The sequence below is a fragment of the Oncorhynchus mykiss genome, chromosome 18, assembly GCF_057628025.1.
Source record: "Oncorhynchus mykiss isolate SJ-2025 chromosome 18, ASM5762802v1, whole genome shotgun sequence".
Classification (NCBI taxonomy): domain Eukaryota; kingdom Metazoa; phylum Chordata; class Actinopteri; order Salmoniformes; family Salmonidae; genus Oncorhynchus; species Oncorhynchus mykiss.
In genome coordinates, this window is record NC_143039.1 from 31,169,014 (window position 1) to 31,188,335 (window position 19,322).

A 19,322-nucleotide genomic window follows, 5' to 3' on the forward strand; every position below is an offset into this window, starting at 1 on the left:
CCTATGCCGCTCGGCCATCGCTCATCCATAAACTTATATGTACATATTCTCCATCACCCCTTTAGATGTGTGTGCATTGGGTAGTTGGGGAATTGTTAGATTACTTGTTAGATATTACTGCACTGTCGGAACTAGAAGCACAAGCATTTAGCTACACTCACAATAACATCTGCTAACCATGTGTACGTGACCAATAACATTTGATTTGATTTTGATTGGAAGCATATGTACCATGATGTGTCACAGAGGTAGGTAATGACAACCAATCTCAGAGCTCTGGGGGTGGAGGAACATTGTCTGTCTTCATTCAGGCTTAACAGGGCAGACCAAAGACACAGATGGGGCGGCAGGGTAGCCTAGTAATTAGAGCGTTGGTTGCAAGTTCAAATCCCCGAGCTGACGACAAGGTACAAATCTGTCGTTCTGCCCCTGAACAGGCAGTTAACCCACTGTTCCTAGGCCGTCATTGAACATAAGAATTTGTTCTTAACTGCCTAGTTAAATAAAGGTTAAAACAAAAATAAATTGTAAAAAATTAAAACGTGTACACACACACACTGCAGTTAGGCTATTTAAGCTACACTGATGCCTTCACAATCCAAAAAGTGGCCTCCCCTTGACAGCCCTTTGGTCTGCCTACGCACTACAGCCCAAAGATTTCCTGACTGGCTTCGACCAGAAGCCAAGTAAATCCAACCCCTGCCGTTTTGTTATCCGTCTACAAGCAGAAACCCCCTGATAGGACCCTTTCACACGATAAGAAACAGCAACAGTGGTGAGGATTTCTTTCCCAACAATGTTCTCTTCCAGCAAGATCACAAGCATCCCAAGGCTTTAGGCTTATTTTTCAAAGCTCGCAATATGACAAACCCAGTTGTATTCATGTACACTAACACATGCACTGTGTCTATGCTTGCCCACATGCACTGTGTCTATGCTTGCCCACATGCACTGTGTCTATGCTTGCCCACATGCACTGTGTCTATGCTTGCCCACATGCACTGTGTCTATGCTTGCCCACATGCACTGTGTCTATGCTTGCCCACATGCACTGTGTCTATGCTTGCCCACATGCACTGTGTCTATGCTTGCCCACATGCACTGTGTCTATGCTTGCCCACATGCACTGTGTCTATGCTTGCCCGCTTCAACTCTGAAATGGAGAATGCTCAAATAGCACCTTCACTCGAGGGGCGAGACGCCAACTCTAGCCCTGATACTGGAAATATTCCTAGCTACTGGAACTGGGTTAAAAACTCACCCAGTAAACAATCCTCATAACGAATTAGCAACACGGCTCCTCGCAAACTAGTATCACGTTTTACAGCTACCCTAAAATTTTGCGCACTACCAAGTTCCCACAGACTGAATCAAAGACTGGTTCAAATTATGTTCAGAAAGATACTAGAGGAAGGAGTTCAACTTCCTGTAAGAAGCACTCGAGGATATTGTTGTTGGGCAGCCCCCCCGCAGTGACTCTTCTTATTAACACACTATGCAAAAGCTATTATCGTCTTCTCAGGAATTCAGCCTTCTTTGTGTTGATCTCACCAACCCCCATCGGCACACCTCTGAGAAGCAGAGGTTCTGTTGAGATTACATCGTGTAGGTGTTATATCTGATTGGAAGTTAACGTTACAGTAATTCTATTGATAAACAACTCAGATTTTGAATCCAAACAACTCAGATGTTATACACTGTCTTAGATTCATTGTCTTTGTTCTCTTTTTTGTTCCTGACCTGCTGTGGTGAGATTCTCTCTCTCTCCCTCTCTGATCATGCTTAGAAGTGCCTCGTAATGCTTTGAAACTTAAGCTTCATATAATGTAAGTCATTAAATACAGTTAGAATTCCATTCTCATGACCATTCCTTGATTTTAGACAGCTAAAAGCATAATACTTGCACATGGTCTACATAGCACCTTGCATATTGCTAAATCATCTTTACGGAGTCAGATATACATATAATAGACTCTTTGCATGCGAGGTATGCAATATAGCGCATGCTTACATATCAAATATTACCACATTACATTCTCCAAATGGAGAGAGAGTAAGGAAATACAATATCAACACCAGGTGAAGTGACACAAGGTCCGGTAACTAGTGTTACACTGCAAGCCACGTAAATGCTCCCTCTTTCCTACGTTGCAAAGGGGTTCAAGTGGGGCCACACAGAAGTATCCTACTACTTACTGCCAGGTGCACTAGCAGTTCCGCATCCAAATCGGGTAGACATATGCTACCAACGTGAGATAGTCCGGGAAGTGCGTCAGCCCTCACTACCAAACAGAGCGGATCATTGTACCTCCCCTGCCCATGCCTCCTTCTCACGTTCAGAGGTTACAGCATGCTATTGGGATAATCTCTCATGTGATGAAAAAAACATGTTTGAGCGCACTAGGGTAATCAAATGCCCTGAGCATAATCTAGACTATCATAGAGTTAGTTCTGGGTCACACTGACCAGGATGTGGCTCAGCCCGAGGTTTTCTTGGATTCACTGGTTGCATCCCAAATGGTACCCTATTCCCTATATTTATTTTCACCTTTATTTAACCAGGTAGGCCAGTTGAGAACAAGTTCTCATTTACAACAGCGACCTGGCCAAGATAAAGCAAAGCAGTGCGACAAAAACAACAGAGTTACACAAACAAGTAGAAAAGAAAAATTGAAAAATCTATGTACAGTGTGTGCAAATGTAGAAGAGTAGGGAGGGAGGTAGGCAATAAATAGGCCACAGAGGCAAAATAATTACAATTTAGCATTAATAGTGGAGTGATAGATGTGCAGATGATGATGTGCAAGTATAGATACTGGGGTGCAAAAGAGCAAGAGGGTAAGTAATAATATGGGGATGAGGTAGTAGGGTGTGCCATTTACAGATTGGCTGTGTACAGGTACAGTGATCGGTAAGCTACTCTGACAGCTGATGCTTAAAGTTTTAGAGGGAGATATAAGACTCCAGCTTCAGAGATTTTAGCAATTCGTTCCAGTCGTTGGCAGCAGAGAACTGGAAGGAAAGGCGGCCAAAGGACTGTTGTCTTTGGGGATGGACAGTGCAATATACCTTCTGGAGCGTGAGCTACGGGTGGGTGTTGCTACAGTGACCAGTGAGCTGAGATAAGGCGGGGCTTTACCTAGCAAAGACTTATAGATGACCTGGGGCCAGTGGGTTTAGCAACGGATATGTAGTGAGGGCCAGCCAACGAGAGAATACAGGTCGCAGTGGTGGGTAGCATATGGGGCTTTGGTGACAAAAAGGATGGCACTGTGATAGACTACATCCAGTTTGCTGAGTAGAGTGTTGGGGGCTATTTTGTAAATGACATCGCCGAAGTCAAGGATCAGTAGGATAGTCAGTTTTACGAGGGTATGTTTGGCGGCATGAGTGAAGGAGGCTTTGTTGCGAAATAGGAAGATGATTCTAGATTTAATTTTTGGATTGGAGATGCTTAATGTGAGTCTGGAAGGAGAGTTTACAGTCTAACCAGACACCTAGGTATTTGTAGTAGTCCACATATTCAGTCAGAACCGTCCAGAGTAGTAATGCTAGTCGGGCGGGAGGGTGCGGGCAGAAATCGGATGAAGAGCATGCACTTAGTTTTACTAGTATTTAAAAGCAGTTGGAGGACACGGAAGGAGTGTTGTATGGCGTTGAAGCACGTTTGGAGGTTTGTTAGCACAGTGTCCAAAGAAGGACCAGATGTATACAGAATAGTGTCGTCTGCGTAGAGGTGGATCAGAGAATCACCAGCAGCAAGAGCGACATCATTGATATACACAGAGAAGAGCGTCGGCCCGAGAATTGAACCCTGTGGCACCCCCATAGAGACTCCCAGAGGTCTGGACAACAGGCCCTCCAACTTGACACACTGAACTCGATCTGAAAAGTAGTTGGTGAACCATGCGAGGCAGTCATTTTAGAAACCAAGGCTATTTAGTCTGCCGATAAGAATGTGGTGATTGACAGAGTCGAAAGCCTTGGCCAGGTCGATGAAGACGACTGCACAGTATTGTCTTTTATCAATGGCGGTTATGATATCATTTAGGACCTTGAGCGTGACTGAGGTGCACCCATGACCAGCTCGGAAACCAGATTGCATAGTGGAGAAGATACAGCGGGATTCGAAATGGTCGGTGATCTGTTTATGGACTTGGCTTTTGAAGATTTTAGGAAGGCAGGGCAGGATGGATATAGGTCTATAACAGTTTGGGTCTAGAGCGTCTCCCCCTTTGAAGAGGGCGATAAACGCGGCAGCTTTCCAATCTTTGGGGATCTCAGACGATACGAAGGAGGTTGAATAGGCTAGTAATAGGTGTTGCAACAATTTCGGCGGATAATTTTTGAAAGATGCTAACGCAGAAGGCCACAGGATGTGTTTGTGCTGGTCAAGGCAGTCAAGTCTGGGGTGAACCAAGGGCAGACCCTGAGCATTAAGGTAGTATTAAAGTCCTGTCTCAGTAACCGCTGGCACAGGAGTTTACTTTATGTGCTAGATAACATTTACCTCATGTAAAAGGAAAGTCAAAGTTTCCTCCAATACTTTAAAGTACCATTACTCTCACTCATCCTTGTTCATGGCATTGATGATTCACTGCACAGCGATGAAATAGTAAAAAGGCTACTTTTTCCACGTCGACCTCTAATACAAAAATGACTTATTCCAGACCTCCATCAACATCACTCTTCTTCTAGTTCTGCTTCACCCAACTGTTGGGGAAATAAAGAGTAGAGGGAGGCCTTGTTATGGATAATGGCCTGCCTGATTGTGCTGTGAGATGGCTTGGATTGGTCAAGGACTTTGCACTACACAAAATTTGCAAGCTAGTAGAGTGTAATTGCTTTGCTACAACTATGTAGCTAATGAAGTTCTAGCAATATTGCTCTTGGAAGTTGGAACAAGTCCATTTTGTGAAACATGTGCCATCTGCTGTAGCCTGTTAAGTTGACACATTGTGAACTAGCTGAACACTTATCTAGGCTGTGTGCTAATATCAGTCAAGAGGCAGCTAACATCGAGAGTAGAGTTTTACAGGCAATTAAAACACTCTGCAGAGAGACATTTCAAACCTGGAGCTTGGATATTATTTTTGGCCATGCAGGTTCACTTTGGGATACGGTAGAAACACATGACTGCAGTACTACAGATATTACATGTATTCCCAGATTTCATTAGTGTCGCGAGCTATTGCTAACTAGCATTAGCACAATGACTGGAAGTAATTTTTTTCCCACTAGTTAGCAATTGTGCTAGTGCTGGTTAGCAATTGTGCTAGCTCTGGTTAGCAACTTCCTTCAAACCAAACACAGAGACATAAAAATTGTATCCACTAGTTAACTTGACTCTAGGGAAGTACATAAAGGGCCCCATTGCCAAAATCCCAAAGTATCCTTCTGAGTCATATCATTATTTATGTTTAAAAACACTATGATTGACCAAGTTCAACCCTAATCATTTCACAATTATTCTAGCCTGCACTCATTGGTCTGGTTGCCAATGCATGTCGTTCAACAACTAGTCAGTCTACATCCAAAGAATCATTCTATTTGTAGTTTAGACTGCTATTTTGATTTGCTTTTAATAGCAGTATGAGAACTGAAGCAAAACCAATGGAATGCATTTGAGAGTCAAATGATGTTACCAGCGACATTTTGCAGGCAGATGAAAATAGTATGTCTGTGAAGGATATTACTATTCTCTCAGTTAGACCTGTGCAGGTGAGGAAATAATAAGCATTGAGAACTGAGAGTGAATTTCTGGTATCTCTAGCACAGGTGCAGAAGCTCCATGGCTGCGTTTTATTTTCACTTAGCCTTTTGACCAATCAGATCAGCTCTGAAAAATATATTATGTGAATGGTCAAAGACCAATTAGTGGGAAAAAAATATCAGAACTGGGTTGCCTGTATAAATACTGCCATAGTGGTGGAAATTAAGTCTCCGATACAGAGCTGGTTAAGATCGACACTGACTGAACAGACAACGAAGTTAGTATAGGTTATTGCTTCCTAAATGCTGGTCCAGAGGACAAACTGTGTGTTTGTCTCTTCTTTGTGTTGACATGGTTGTGGCTTAAAAAAACAAAAATGTTTTAAACATTGTATGTCTAAATTAGGTCAGCGGTGGTCGGTGCCATTTAAGATGAGGGAGATATTCCATTCACCCAGTTCAATGTATCATCGATAGGTTTAGGCTACTTACTACATGATACTCTAATTTTCACTATACCCATCATGAGGTTGCTACAAACTAGCCTAGGAATTAAAGTTTACAACGTAGGTGCACACAGTTTGAGAGAAAGATTTGAGGTGACAGACAGTGACATTCAATATCGCATTGCACACTCTTGCCTGTATCTATCTTATCAAGGGTGTAACCACCAGTCCAACAGTTGCAAACGAGAGTTTCTATTGGACAAATTCAGGTATGTTAATCCCTGTTTCATTCCATTTAAGAAACGTTTTTTTTCAACAGAATTGTTCACCACACAGTTCACCTTCATAGCAGCCACGTTGTATTCCTTCTCGCATCTATGGGGTCTCCTCCTCTCACCTTTCCCTTCACTTGTGGACTTCAATGCACAACACATCAGCTGTATGAGACCAGGCGAAAAAACCTTTACAAGCCAGACCATATCATAACCTCTACACACAGCCTACATCGTTGTCACCATATTAGCTAAAGTAATGTCATAGTCAACATAGCTAATAGAACTAACACGTTAGCAAAACAGCTACAATCATGAAGTAACGTTACAGAGAGTAAGCAGTTCAGTAAATAGTTTAGCAATAAATTAGTAAAACCAAAAGTTTACCTTGACTTGGCTATGACTATCAGTTGGATAGTCATAGCCAGCTAGCTAACATAGTATCCCTGTTCGCGCTGGATGTTTAAGTAGGTTAAACTAGCTAGCTGCATTTTTTAGCTAAGTAAGTGAAAGCGTGAAAAAAAATACAAAATACCTTTCTCTAGCTTTCCTTCATTTTTGAACAAATTAATTTGTTCAAAACTGTTCAACTATTGTCTTTCTCGCTCTTTGAATCAACTACTCACCACATGTCATGCACTACAGTGCTAGGCTAGATAACTGTGGCTTATGCTTTCATTCTCCGATCCTTTGATTGGGTGGACAACATGATAGGTTGGAGGTCGTCCTCCGTAAGTTGTCATAATTACTGTGTAAGTGTATGGAAGCGGGTGAGAACCATGAGCCATGTTTTGTATTGAAGTCAATGTACACGGAGGAGGACGGAAGCTAGCTGTCCTCCGGCTACACCATTGTGCTATCCTACAGAGTGCTGTTAATCAATTATTTGGTGACGCGAATATATTTAGTATAGTTTTATCTAAGAAGGTTAACTTTAATGTTTTACTATTTTTATGAAATTCACTGAAGGAGGATAGTCCTCCACTTCCTCCTCTGAGGAGCCTCCAGTGGTTTAGGTGTGGCCAAAGAAACTGTAGACCTAAGAACTGAAGGTGTTCATTACACGAAACGGTTTAAGTCCCATCTTGCCTAGACCTCTTGGGCTTGCAAGCCAACACCCTCTGACATAGAGAGAATAATGGTTGTATCTTCTTCATCGCCACAGTTTCAGGTTGTTACAGTTGAGCAAAAACAGGTACACCACACCTTATCATGGCCATCAAAAAACTATCACCTCACAATAAAACAACAGAAACGCATAGGCAGAATGCATTATATTTTATATAGATTGTGTGTGTAGTTCAACAATTACACTGGGCATGTATGAGCACGTTTTACAGAGAAGAAAAATAACATGAATGCTCATTGCAAATAGGCCTACATGTTGCTCACCAACACCGTCTAACTACAGTATGTAAACAAATGTACCACGAATGAAAATCGAAGCAGAGTGATTATTCAAGAGATATAATGTTAAAGTTTGAAACATAACTAATACAATGTTGCAAAAAATATTAGCAAAAGCGCAAACACTCATCTCCGTCGTAGCCTACCAAGCGGCAATGGGCTATTGTATTGTACTGCCGTGGACAAAGCCACGGAGAAGATAGAAAACCGCATGGACAAACACAACAATACTATTCTACTTTCTCGGCGCCGAATCCACGAGCCTTATACTAACTGTTGTATTTTCTAATCTTCAAAATAAAATCTGAATCTGCTCGTAATGTTGTCATTAACCAAAACCCACAAATGCCAGTCATCACCAACTGCACCTCCCGTCAAGCAAAGCAACCATAACTTTGCGCTCAGTTCGTCAGCGTTTCGTTGTGTTCTTACCTTGGTGGTTTCTCCAGTTGAATCGGATTATCAGGTCAGGAATTTGCAAAAGTAGTCTTCGATATTCACTTTCGAGGTCTAAAAGTTGACTTTTAAAAACCAATATGCTTGGTTATCTTTTAACGACGTCTCTTTTTTTCGCAGGCCCTTCAACTCGCTGGGTTGCTCGTCTCCTCCTCTACCTCCAGCTCAACCAACTGCCTTGAAATGTGACGTCACGCCTGCCAAAAGGAAAGGGTAGGGAGCACAGAGCACAACACAATTATTGTACACACATTACATCACATTTGCATTGTCTTGTATGCCTATCCCTCTCAGCAGAGCAATTCATGACTGTTTGTAACTGATTATCACACTTCACACAAAGGATTATCATCACATGAATAATGACTATTTTCCTCCAGATGTGAGGGAGTAACGATACATAATGCCATCCACACAAACATCATGGACGCTACTGCTCTAACTCCCGCTCTCCCTCAGCAGTGACCTGCTCTGTGAGGCTCCTCTGACTGAGCGCTGGCGTGTTTGTCAATGCCAGCCTGCCGTTGCTGTGGCCCCCCTGATGAGAGATGCAGTTAGACGTGTTGACTTGTGCTCAGCTTCCTCCCTCGCCACAGCATCAGCCACAGAGCTGACTGGATATTGGATAAATAGACAGGCAGGACCTTCAATATCATGTGAAGGACACCATCATGTTCTCTCCATGGATGTGTCCCAAATGGCCCCCTATTCCCTACATAGTGCACTACGTTTGACCAGAGGGCCCACAGGGCTCTGGTCAAAGGTAGTGCACTATATAGGGAATAGGGGGCCATTTGGGATGCAGAGCTCCTCTCTCTGACAGGTCAGGCCCTGCTGTGAAAGAGCTGGTGGTGTGAAACAGTAGCTACACTGTCACAGTATCAGTCAATTTTGTAATATGGTTACATGGGTGTTTGGAATGAGTCATTTTATTGTATTGGCTGAGGGACGATTCTGTACTCTTCCCAGATTTAAAGAAATGGACTGGTGTAAGAGAAGATCCAGCTTACGCCAATCCAATGTTGTTGTTTTTTTAAATCCACGAGGGGGAGAGAAGGGTATGTAACTAGGGAATTGTAATTCAGCCATTTGTTCATCCATAACATACACATCGTAATAACCAGCCAATATGAATAATTCATGTTTCTCGTATGACTCACAGATTAAAATGTAAGTGTCAAGAAGGTCACTGCCTCACACACACCCACCAGAGCCAAATCCTTTTGTTATAAATCATGGCATGTCAAATGGCAGAGCACTAAACTGTTGAAATATGTACAAGTAAAGGGTATGTAAGGCCACGTAGGATTGGCCTAAGCATAGGCTAAAGAGTTTCCACCATATTTCTTACACCAGCTCATTCCTTTTAAATTGAAACAATCTCAGAAATCCCAAGGATAGTATCTGTAGGTTAGAATAGAGAGAAGTCTATACACCCATTTTCCCAACGGCACTCTATTTATTCCCTGTACAGTAAGTAGGCCTGTATTTCTCCTTGAACATCTGCCTCCCCTGCTGTTCAAACATAAAAACTACAAGCAAGTTAACAAGAAGAAAGAAAATGGTATTCACTTCATCCTGGTTTAATCTTGAGGCATCCACAAAAATGCATAAACATGTTTATAAAAAAGGGAGTGAAAGACTTAAAAGAATAAAGGATTTATTTAAATATGTTGTGCAAATAGTGGTGGTTAGGGTCCTTTACGTGACTCTGCAAAACCAATGCCAGGAACATGTGAATGAATCCTGAGAATCCTCCATCCCAGACCTCACCAGTGAAGCATATCGTTCATAATGTTTATTTGTGTTGTGTGGAAGCACATACAAATGCTGCAGGGTCCACTTTTACTGATGGGAGATGAGAAAATGAAGGGGGATGTATCATCGCTGTCAGGAGGACGGAGTCAATTGCAATCTGCTCTCTGTAGTTGGTGCTTCGATTATCTCCCCAGACATAAATTCCTCCTGGTGAATTGAGGTGAATAGGGAAATAGATTAGTCATCATGAACGAAATAGTTATAATATCAGAGAAAGATAACAAATCTATTCAATGACAAGTAGGGTGAGGCCGCCAATACACTAGTCTCGCGAGGCCTCCTAATTCCCGTTTGATCAGAACGTGAGAAGCCGAGACTATCGAAACACCAACATCAAAACGGAGAACAAACCTTGTCGTAGATTACTTTAACAATGAGCGAGCAGCTCGGACACGTCGCCACCTCTTCACCATTTTCCAAATCCTCCTGCAAGTAGAGAGATTAAATATAACAACCATCACAGGCGAGTTGGCACAACGTGACACGCTCACGGCGTTCTCACGGTGTACTCACTTTGGTTATGGCAAATCTGTCGCCACATGGGCAGGGAAAATAGTATGTCTCTTCATCCTCGTCATATTCAAAGTCCTCGATCTCAACTTCGTCATGAAAGACCGACATTATGAGCGTAAATTATTTTATTCGTACCCAGCTAACTAGTTGGAGACATTCCTCTGTTTCGCGAAAGTGTGACGTGCCGTATCTGCGCAGTCGCAGATCATCGCGTCATTAAAAGTAAGACTAAACATGACCACCAGGGGTACCATAGAGTTCTCTATGGTTATCTTTGGTTATGCTCTTACAGTGTATTCGGGACGTATTCAGACCCCTTGACTCCCCCCCCCCCCCCCCTTACAGCCTTATTTTAAAATTAAATGTTTTCTTCATCAATCTACACATAATACCCCACAATGACAAAGTGAAAACAGGTTTTGCGAATGTATTAAAAATAAAAAACAGAAATACCTTATTTACATAAGTATTCAGACCCTTTCCTATGAGACTCGAAATTGAGATCAGGTGCTTCCTGTTTCCATTTATCATCCTTGAGATGTTTCTACAACTTGATTGGAGTCCACCTGTGGTAAATTCAATTGATTGGACATGATTTGAAAAGGCAAACACCTGTCAGAGCAAATACCAAGCCGTGATATCAAAGGAATTGTCCATATAGAGCGCCGAGACAGGATTGTGTCAAGGCACAGATCTGGAGAAGGGTACCAAAAAATACAGCATTTAAAGTCCCGAAGAACACAGTGGCCTCCATCATTCTTAAATGGAAGAAGTTTGGAATAACCAAGACTCTTCCTAGAGCTGGCCGCCAGCCAAACTGAGTAATCGAGGGAGAAGGGCCTTGGTCAGGGAGGTGACTAAGAACCCGATGGTCACTCTGACAGAGGTCCAGAGTTACTCTGTGGAGATGGGAGAAACTTCCAGAAGGACAACCATCTCTGCAGCACTCCACCAATCAGGCCTTTATGGTGGAGTGGCCAGATGGAAGCCACTCCTCAGTAAAAGGCACACGACAGGCCACTTGGAGTTTGCCAAAAGGCACCTAAAGGACTCAGACCATGAGAAGCAAGATTCTCTGGTCTTATGAAACCAAGATTGAACCATTTGGCCTGAATGCCAAGTGTCATGTCTTGAGGATACCTGGCACCATCCCTACAGTGAAGCATGGTGATGGCAGCATCATGCTGTGGGGATGTTTTTCAGTGGCAGGGACTGGGAGACTAGTCATGATCGAGGGAAAGATGGAACAGAGCAAAGTACAGAGAGAGATCCTTGATGAAAACCTGCTCCAGAGCGCTCAGGACCTCAGACTGGGGGCGAAGGTTCACCTTCCAACAGGAAAATGACCCTGAGCACACAGCCAAGACAACGCAAAAGTGGCTTCGGGACAAGTCTCTAAATGTCCTTGAGTGGCCCAGCCAGAGCCCGGGTTGAACCAGATCGAGCATCTCTAGAGAGACCTGAAAATAGCTGTGCAGTGACGGTCCCCATCCAACCTGACAGTTTGAGAGGATCTGCAGAGAAGAGTGGGAGAAATCCCCAAATACAGGTGTGTCCATCTTGTAGCGTCATACTCAAGAAGACTCAAGGCTGTAATCGCTGCCAAAGGTGATTCAACAAAGTACTGAGTAAAGGGTCTGAATACTTATGTAAATGTGATATTTCCGTTTTTTTATTGTGTGGAGATTGACAATGTAATCCATTTTAGAAGAAGGCTGTAACGTAACAAAATGTGGAAAAAGTCTAGGGGTCTGAATACTTTCCAATTGGGACTTCGAATGAGAATAGAATGGTCTGCATCTGTCTTGATTAAGTGAGTGTGATCCACTAATGTATCCTGATAAAATTCACAGATGTCACACCTGACAAAAATAAATCGATGGGAATTGATGAAGGTTTCTCTCTCTGCAACACCTCCTGTGTGCAATAATTTATTGGATAAACAATTTAACTTATCAATGTGATCGTTACCTAGTTGCCTAACAAAGCTATGGGTTAAGTCATAACAGATTAATAAGCACCTGCCTGCACAGGGAGAGAGAAGAAACACATTGTTGAAACGCATGTGAGGTTGAACGTTTTCTTCTTGTTTCAAATTCTAGGTTGAGTCGTGGGGTGAATCCAAGCATTCAAGGAGAAAATACAGTTTTTTCAAGGACAGAAAGTTCATATATAGGAGGTCAATTAGAATCAAAACAGACCCTCGGGTTTGCCGACATGCTTTCACCTTTACTCTACAACCTGTCTTTGCCCTCCAGCTGGTCAAAGGGTTATGTTTCAGCGACCTTTAATCCCCAAAGGACATATGATCTCCAGCACATCACCCACAATGATTTAGGTCAACCCAATTAGACACTTAATGTCAGCCCTGTAGTCCCACAAGTTTCATCAGAATGTCTTACAGTCAGAGAATGCCACGGAGACCGATTCTCTTGTGAGTGAGGAGTGCCCTCACTCAGTCGAATGTACCAGAGATTTTTGGCCTCCGCTTCATATCTGTATAAAGATACGACCGGGTGGATCAGGTGATGTGGAAGAGTTAAGGAAGGAATGGATACATTTGTATTTATGTTTCCCCATGTTTGTTTGTCCCGTCATTCAGCTCCAGCATTATTTGATTATTGGGGCATTTCTAGGAAGCAAGACTTTGTGAGAGGAACAACAACAACAAAAATGGAATGAGATCGCTTCTGTAGTACTAGCATGAGAGAGTGACACATTTTTAGGCCTTGCTGCCCCCCCTAATCGTATCAGCATTGCTTTTCAGGGTTATTTTGACTTGGGATTCTCCACCCTCCCCAGATCTGACATGTTCTTCCTGTAGTAATCACAAACACAAATACACACACAATCAGCAGTGATCAGCAGTGAGATTTGACAGGGTTCCAGGCGCTACAGGCTGTACATCACTTCTCTATACAGGTCAAAGTAACATAGACCTGGGGAGCATAAACCACTCTTCCACTTATTGGATTTCTCACCTTATCAAACTTATGATTCTGTGAAATGCTCATTTGGGATCTGGATTGGGCACAATTACATTTTGTAGGCCTAATTCTGAAATATCTTGAGAATTCCCTTACTTGGAATTGGTTATAGGTAATGAATGTGATTGTAGGCTGTTGAGCATGCTTGTACATCACATTAAGGTGCTGAACTACTTATCCAACTGAGCTGTGTGTGTGTGTGTGTGTGTGTGTGTGTGTGTGTGTGTGTGTGTGTGTGTGTGTGTGTGTGTGTGTGTGTGTGCCTGTGTGTGTGTGAATTAACTACCTTTCTAGGGTATGTTACATCACATGATTAAAGACCCACTTACTCATGTTTGATCCCCTGGAATCATCTGTGTGTCACGTAGCGTATTCCAAGTACAACCTCTTATGCTATTTGATTCTGAGAACTCTTGATGGAAGATCATCAGTGCACAAAGCCCTAAGAGATTTGCTGCCAGAGTGAAACTATGAAATAAGACGATTTATGTTATGAGGCTAGATGGAACTCGTGAGGAAGGATGAACACATGAATAAGGGAAACAACAAGAGAACCAGACTCATGTGATCATAAGTCGTAAACAACAAACCCTGAGAGGATAATTGCATAAGCAGAGTCAGCCAGGGTGAATTAAGTGGATTTGCCAATTAAGACTTCAGAAGGCTCGACGATGCTCAACGGAAAAACGTCATCCCAAATTCTGAAAGGGATGAGTATACACATGATAGGCTGAGATTCAATTGGGACACTTTGAACTTGTTTTTTTCCAGCAAGTGAAAGTTGACTTAGTCTGTATCAGTATTGTGAATTATTGAATGTTCAGGCAGGTCAGTGGTTGCCATTTGTCACCGTATCACTGGTTCCATCAGTTTCTAGTGTCCTAAATGTTACGTAAACCCAACAGGGGTTTCTTTAATGAAATTCAACATACTGTAGTTTATCTGTATGTTGTATCAAACTCTTTTTTTGACCAGGAAAGTAGACTGAGAATGCATTATCTTCTAGACCTACAGCAATGAGCAAGGTAGGAGTTGCAAGAGGAAGAGAAAGGTTGAATAAGTGAATTGGAAGCATTACCATTGGCTCTAACCTGTGGCCGGCAGGGAATCTAATCCATTTAAGTTCTGTTTAGCTAGAAATCAAATTTGTGCTCCCATTTGTTACATCAGCTCTACAGAGACACTTAAAGCTAATACAAAGGGGGATGCCATTGGATTACCGCTGAAAAGGATCGTTCACATTTGGGAACAAAGGCTTCACATGAAATGGCACCCCATTCCTTACACACTATATTACTTTTACCAGCAAAACCTTGTCTATGAGGCTAATTGCTATGGAGCCGGCTGGTGGACAAGACTAGACACAGCCTCGCATAACCCCGTGGCCCTATAAAGGGATATCTGGTGCCATTTAGGATTCACCCAAGATACACTGGCGTTCCCGGATCTACAGGATCACCAGGTGAACTGTATCACAAGGCTCTAGACTAGGAGGCAATGTCCTACTCATGTTTACTATACATTTTGTGGTCCTCTGTAGCTCAGTTGGTAGAGCATGGTGTTTGCAACACCAGGACAGTGGGTTGATTCCCAGGACCACCCATATATAAAATGTATCCACTGCAAGATGATTTGGATAAAACTGCTAAATTGCATATATTGTTATTATATTATTATTAGAATATAATAGATAATAATAGAAATGTTGATATATGCGATTTTTATGATATATTATGATATTATCTTCATTATCAAGACATAACCTGTCACGCCCTGACCTGAGAGAGCTTTTTATGTCTCTATGTTGGTTTGGTCAGGGTGTGATTTGGGGTGGGCATTCTATGTTCTTTTTTCTATGTTTTGGTATTTCTTTGTTTTGGCCGGGTATGGTTCTCAATCAGGGACAGCTGACTATCGTTGTCTCTGATTGGGAACCATACTTAGGTAGCTTTTTCCCACCTATGTTTTGTGGGTAGTTGTTTTCTGTTTTAGTGTTCTGCACCTGACAGAACTGTTTCGGTTTGGTTTTGCACTTTGTTATTTTTTTTGTTTCAGTGTTCAGTTTAATAAAAGTCATGAACACTTACCACGCTGCGCTTTGGTCCGATTTTTTTCCTCATCAGACGACGATGACCGTTACATAACCAGGCCGAGTGAAATACATGGGTTAACAGGTTTCACTGAACCAGTCCACTCAGTCCACATGAACTCATATAAAAGCAGCATTTTGAAGAATTCAAGAATATTCTAGAATTTGCTCATGTGATTTTAGTTGATTTACGGCTGTTGATGACTCCATTCTGTCTCTTGTCTCTTTAAAGAGTGCTTATTGACAGATCCTTGCATTCCTGGCCCCTGTCCCTGATCAGGAGACCATCCTCTGGCGTTCAGGCAAAGACATGTCTTTATAGGGATGATGACTGTACAACATCTGCGCACAGTCCATATGTTGTACAGTCAAGGTAAAAAATAAAAAAACAACGCTGACCCTGTTTGGATGGCAGAAAATGTGTCTCACCACAAGTCAAGTTACTATGAGCCTTTGCACGCCAAGTCCGACGAGTACTAATGGAAAAATGTGGTCAATGACAAGCACCAATTGACCTTATTCTTCTATTTCTCTCTAATGAAAAGCCAGTGGACAATGGGGTGACATTAATGGCATGTATTAACTCTTCCTTAACATTAACCACTACAAATTAGCCTCAGTTAACTTACAATGTTGACAGTTTTGTTTTTGATTGACTTAAGTCAATTATAAGTGGCAATACTTTGCCATATCTGAACTGAGGTCCTGTACAAAAACAGTCCCTAGTCCCTAGTCCCCTAGGAAAGTTGTAGGGCTGGACCAGGGTCTGTTTTACAACTCAATATTAGGGAGGTGTTCCAAATGTTTGGTATACTTCGTGTATGTTCATCATCAGAGGAACAGGGCACTTAGGCAATGGGTCATGTAAATATCTGGGGAGTCAGTCCTTTGATATGGCTACCCCTGGTCTGGTGAGATGAGTTTTAATTGGCAATGGGATCAGGGGAGTTACTGTAGCAGTGGCCCAGGCCCCACAAGTCGACAGCCCATTCCCTGCAGGGACTCTGTCCTGGCGTCCTGGCATAGCTCTGTGCTGGCTGGCCTCTTGAGCGAGTGCGTCAGAACACAGGCTGGCATGCACTCCAGTCACCAACACAAAAGACAACTGTTGCGGAGCTCCAAGTCCACCTGCCCTGATCCAGCTAACACTTACCAAACTCACTTTTCCTTATAGCTTTGTGAGAGCTTATTAGTTTAACATTGCTTGGCTAGCCAGCGCTGTTCGGGCTTGAGTCTTCTGAGAGAAAGCTATTCCTCCCTTTGACTATAAAGAGGTGATGGTCAGACCAACTGGTTTAACAAGACGCCCAGGGCCAGATTCCCGGACACAGATAGACTAGGCCTAGTCCTTGACTTTGAAACATGGTTAATGGAGATTCACCATCAAAAGGTGCTTTAGTCCAAGAATACACATTTAGAAAAGAGGATTCCTCAAGGGTTCTTTGGGAAAGGTGATGGTTCTATGTGGAATCATAATGACTACAGTAGCCATTTGGCTCCTTAGAATATTTTGGGACGTGGTTTGCTCACAGGTCTTTTTGTGCAACTGTGTGTCAGATTGTCTTGCATCAATTGAGAACTGTTGTCTAAATCAAGGTTTCTCAATTCTCTCCTTAGGAACGCCTGGCAGTTCCAGAGCTAGCACAGCTGATTAAACTAGTCGATTAACACCTGGAAATGTAACAATATAATATGGCTAACCAGAAAAATTATAATGAATGGCTCTTTAAAAGGTTATTTGTAGAACCTTTGAGATGAGGAAAGGTTTTCATAGAACCGTTCTCCATAAAGATTCTATAAAGAATCATTGAAAGGGGTTCTATGCGGCACCAAAAATCTGAATCAAATCAAATCACGTTACAGTATTTGTCCTTAACCAACAATGCCATTTTAAGGAAAATAAAAGTGAAGAAAATATTTGACAAAATAAAACTAAAGTATAAAGAAAGTAACACAATAAAAGGCAAATATGGTGGTGCAGCTGTAAAAAAAAAAAATGGAGTATCTGAGGACCCATGCCAAATCTTTTCAGTCTCCGGAGGGGGACTAGGTGTTGTTGTGCCCTCTTCACAACTGTCTTGGTGTGTTTAGACCATAGTTTGTCAGTGATGTGGAAACCAAGGAACTTGAAGCGCTCTACCTGCTCCACCACAGACCCGTCGATGTGAATGGGGGGCGTGCTCGGCCCTCCTTTTCCTGTAGTCCACAATCATCTCCTTTGTCTTGTTCCATTGAGGGAAAGGTTGTTGTCCTGGCACCACACTGCCAGGTCTCTGACCTCCTCCCTATAGGCTGTCTCATCATTGTTGGTGATCAGGCCTACCACCGTTGTGTCATCGGCAAACTTAAAGCCTGTGTGGAAGCACCTGCTTTCAATATTCTTTGTAACCCTCATTTACTCAAGTGTTTCCATTATTTTGGCAGTTACCTAGATATGAGCGCTGCCAAAATGCAAAGTACATACTACACCGAGGGGTCATCTAGGAGCACTTCATGTGGTCCCAAATCTGTTTATGCTGTAGGTGTTGACAAGACAGCACATCACTGCAAAGAGATTGTCACTCTTTAATTTCTTCAATAGATGTTTCCAAGGAACTGTCTCGAGTCATACAAGTCTACACACACTATCTCTCTCACAACTTATCTGTGTCAGGACATTAACATTCCCCTTATCACATTAAGTCCATGCTATGTTTGGAACCACACTCATGGTTTGGGTTGTCCCCAGGACCATGAGTGCTAGATGACGTTAACAAATGAAGAGAAATATTTCACTGCACCCAGGACCTTTTTGCCATACACTTTTGTTGGAGTGAATGTCACAAGGCAGAGTGGAATTTCAGAATGTGGGCCAACGACCTTCATTTGATAATAAGACACATCATTTTTACATCATGTCTGTTCATGTAACAGCTCTCAATGGGTTCTGTGTGACTAATAAAGAATAGGACCGTAAAATGTGATTATTGTTGGATTGAATATCCCTTCAATTTGGATTAGGGTCTCCAGAAGCATTCAATGTTTCAATGTCAGTTGACACATTTTCTGTAATCATATGTTTGTATTGGAGTTAAAACAATCTGTAAATGATCATTAACCCACCATCATGTTGTAAATACCCCGACATAAACATTGCATAGGCAAACACAAACAACAAAAGGCTTGTTTAGTATGGTATGAGCAATGTCACAATAAATGGATTACTGTGAGGCGTGCAAATTGTGTGTTAATTGACGATGGGTGCAAGGTCCCCCCCCCCCCCTCCAGAACTCTGAGAAATGCCATGTGAGAGGCAGCCAAAACCCACAGAGGACATATGCTTAGGATCTCTGTTCCAACCAGGAGAGGGAGGGAGCGAGGAATGGGGAGAGGGGAAGAGAGAGACGCCAGACTGCGTTCTCTCATCCCCTGGAAAAATATTACACCGATCCCCTACTCTACCCCTCCCATCATACAGTATCACACCCCCTACTCTACCCCTCCCATCATACAGTCTCACACCCCCTACTCTACCCCTCCCATCATACAGTCTCACACCCCCTACTCTACCCCTCCCATCATACAGTATCACACCCCCTACTCTACCCCTCCCATCATACAGTCTCACACCCCCTACTCTACC

At 42.6% G+C, this 19,322-nt stretch overlaps 2 protein-coding genes across 2 annotated transcripts in view; both read right to left on the reverse strand.

Annotated features, from left to right (window-relative positions):
• The window catches only part of LOC110495851 (cytoplasmic protein NCK2), a 62,947-nt gene extending 54,457 nt beyond the window's left edge, over nt 1-8,490 (reverse strand). Inside the window, exon 1 of the mRNA XM_021571323.3 lies at nt 8,270-8,490. The gene's annotated coding sequence lies outside the window, so the exon portion shown is untranslated. The remainder of the gene's footprint in view (nt 1-8,269) is intronic.
• Nucleotides 8,491-9,860: 1,370 nt separating this feature from the next.
• On the reverse strand, nt 9,861-10,845 carry LOC110495852 (diphthamide biosynthesis protein 3). Its single transcript, XM_021571326.3, has 3 exons — nt 10,625-10,845; nt 10,463-10,537; nt 9,861-10,258 (listed from the first exon to the last, which is right to left on the reverse strand). The coding sequence occupies exons 1-3, from the start codon at nt 10,730-10,732 to the stop codon at nt 10,184-10,186; spliced, it is 258 nt and encodes an 85-aa protein (XP_021427001.1). The 5' UTR covers nt 10,733-10,845; the 3' UTR covers nt 9,861-10,183.
• Between the last annotated feature and the right edge of the window lie 8,477 nt (nt 10,846-19,322).

Coding starts and splice junctions, on each gene's coding strand:
- LOC110495852 (XM_021571326.3), bottom strand. CDS start 10,732: ATGTCGGTCTTTCATGACGAAGTTGAGATCGAGGACTTTGAATATGAC. Junction 10,538..10,624: donor ACAGATTTGCCATAACCAAA/GTGAGTACACCG, acceptor CTCTACTTGCAG/GAGGATTTGGAAAATGGTGA. Junction 10,259..10,462: donor TTAAAGTAATCTACGACAAG/GTTTGTTCTCCG, acceptor TCAATTCACCAG/GAGGAATTTATGTCTGGGGA.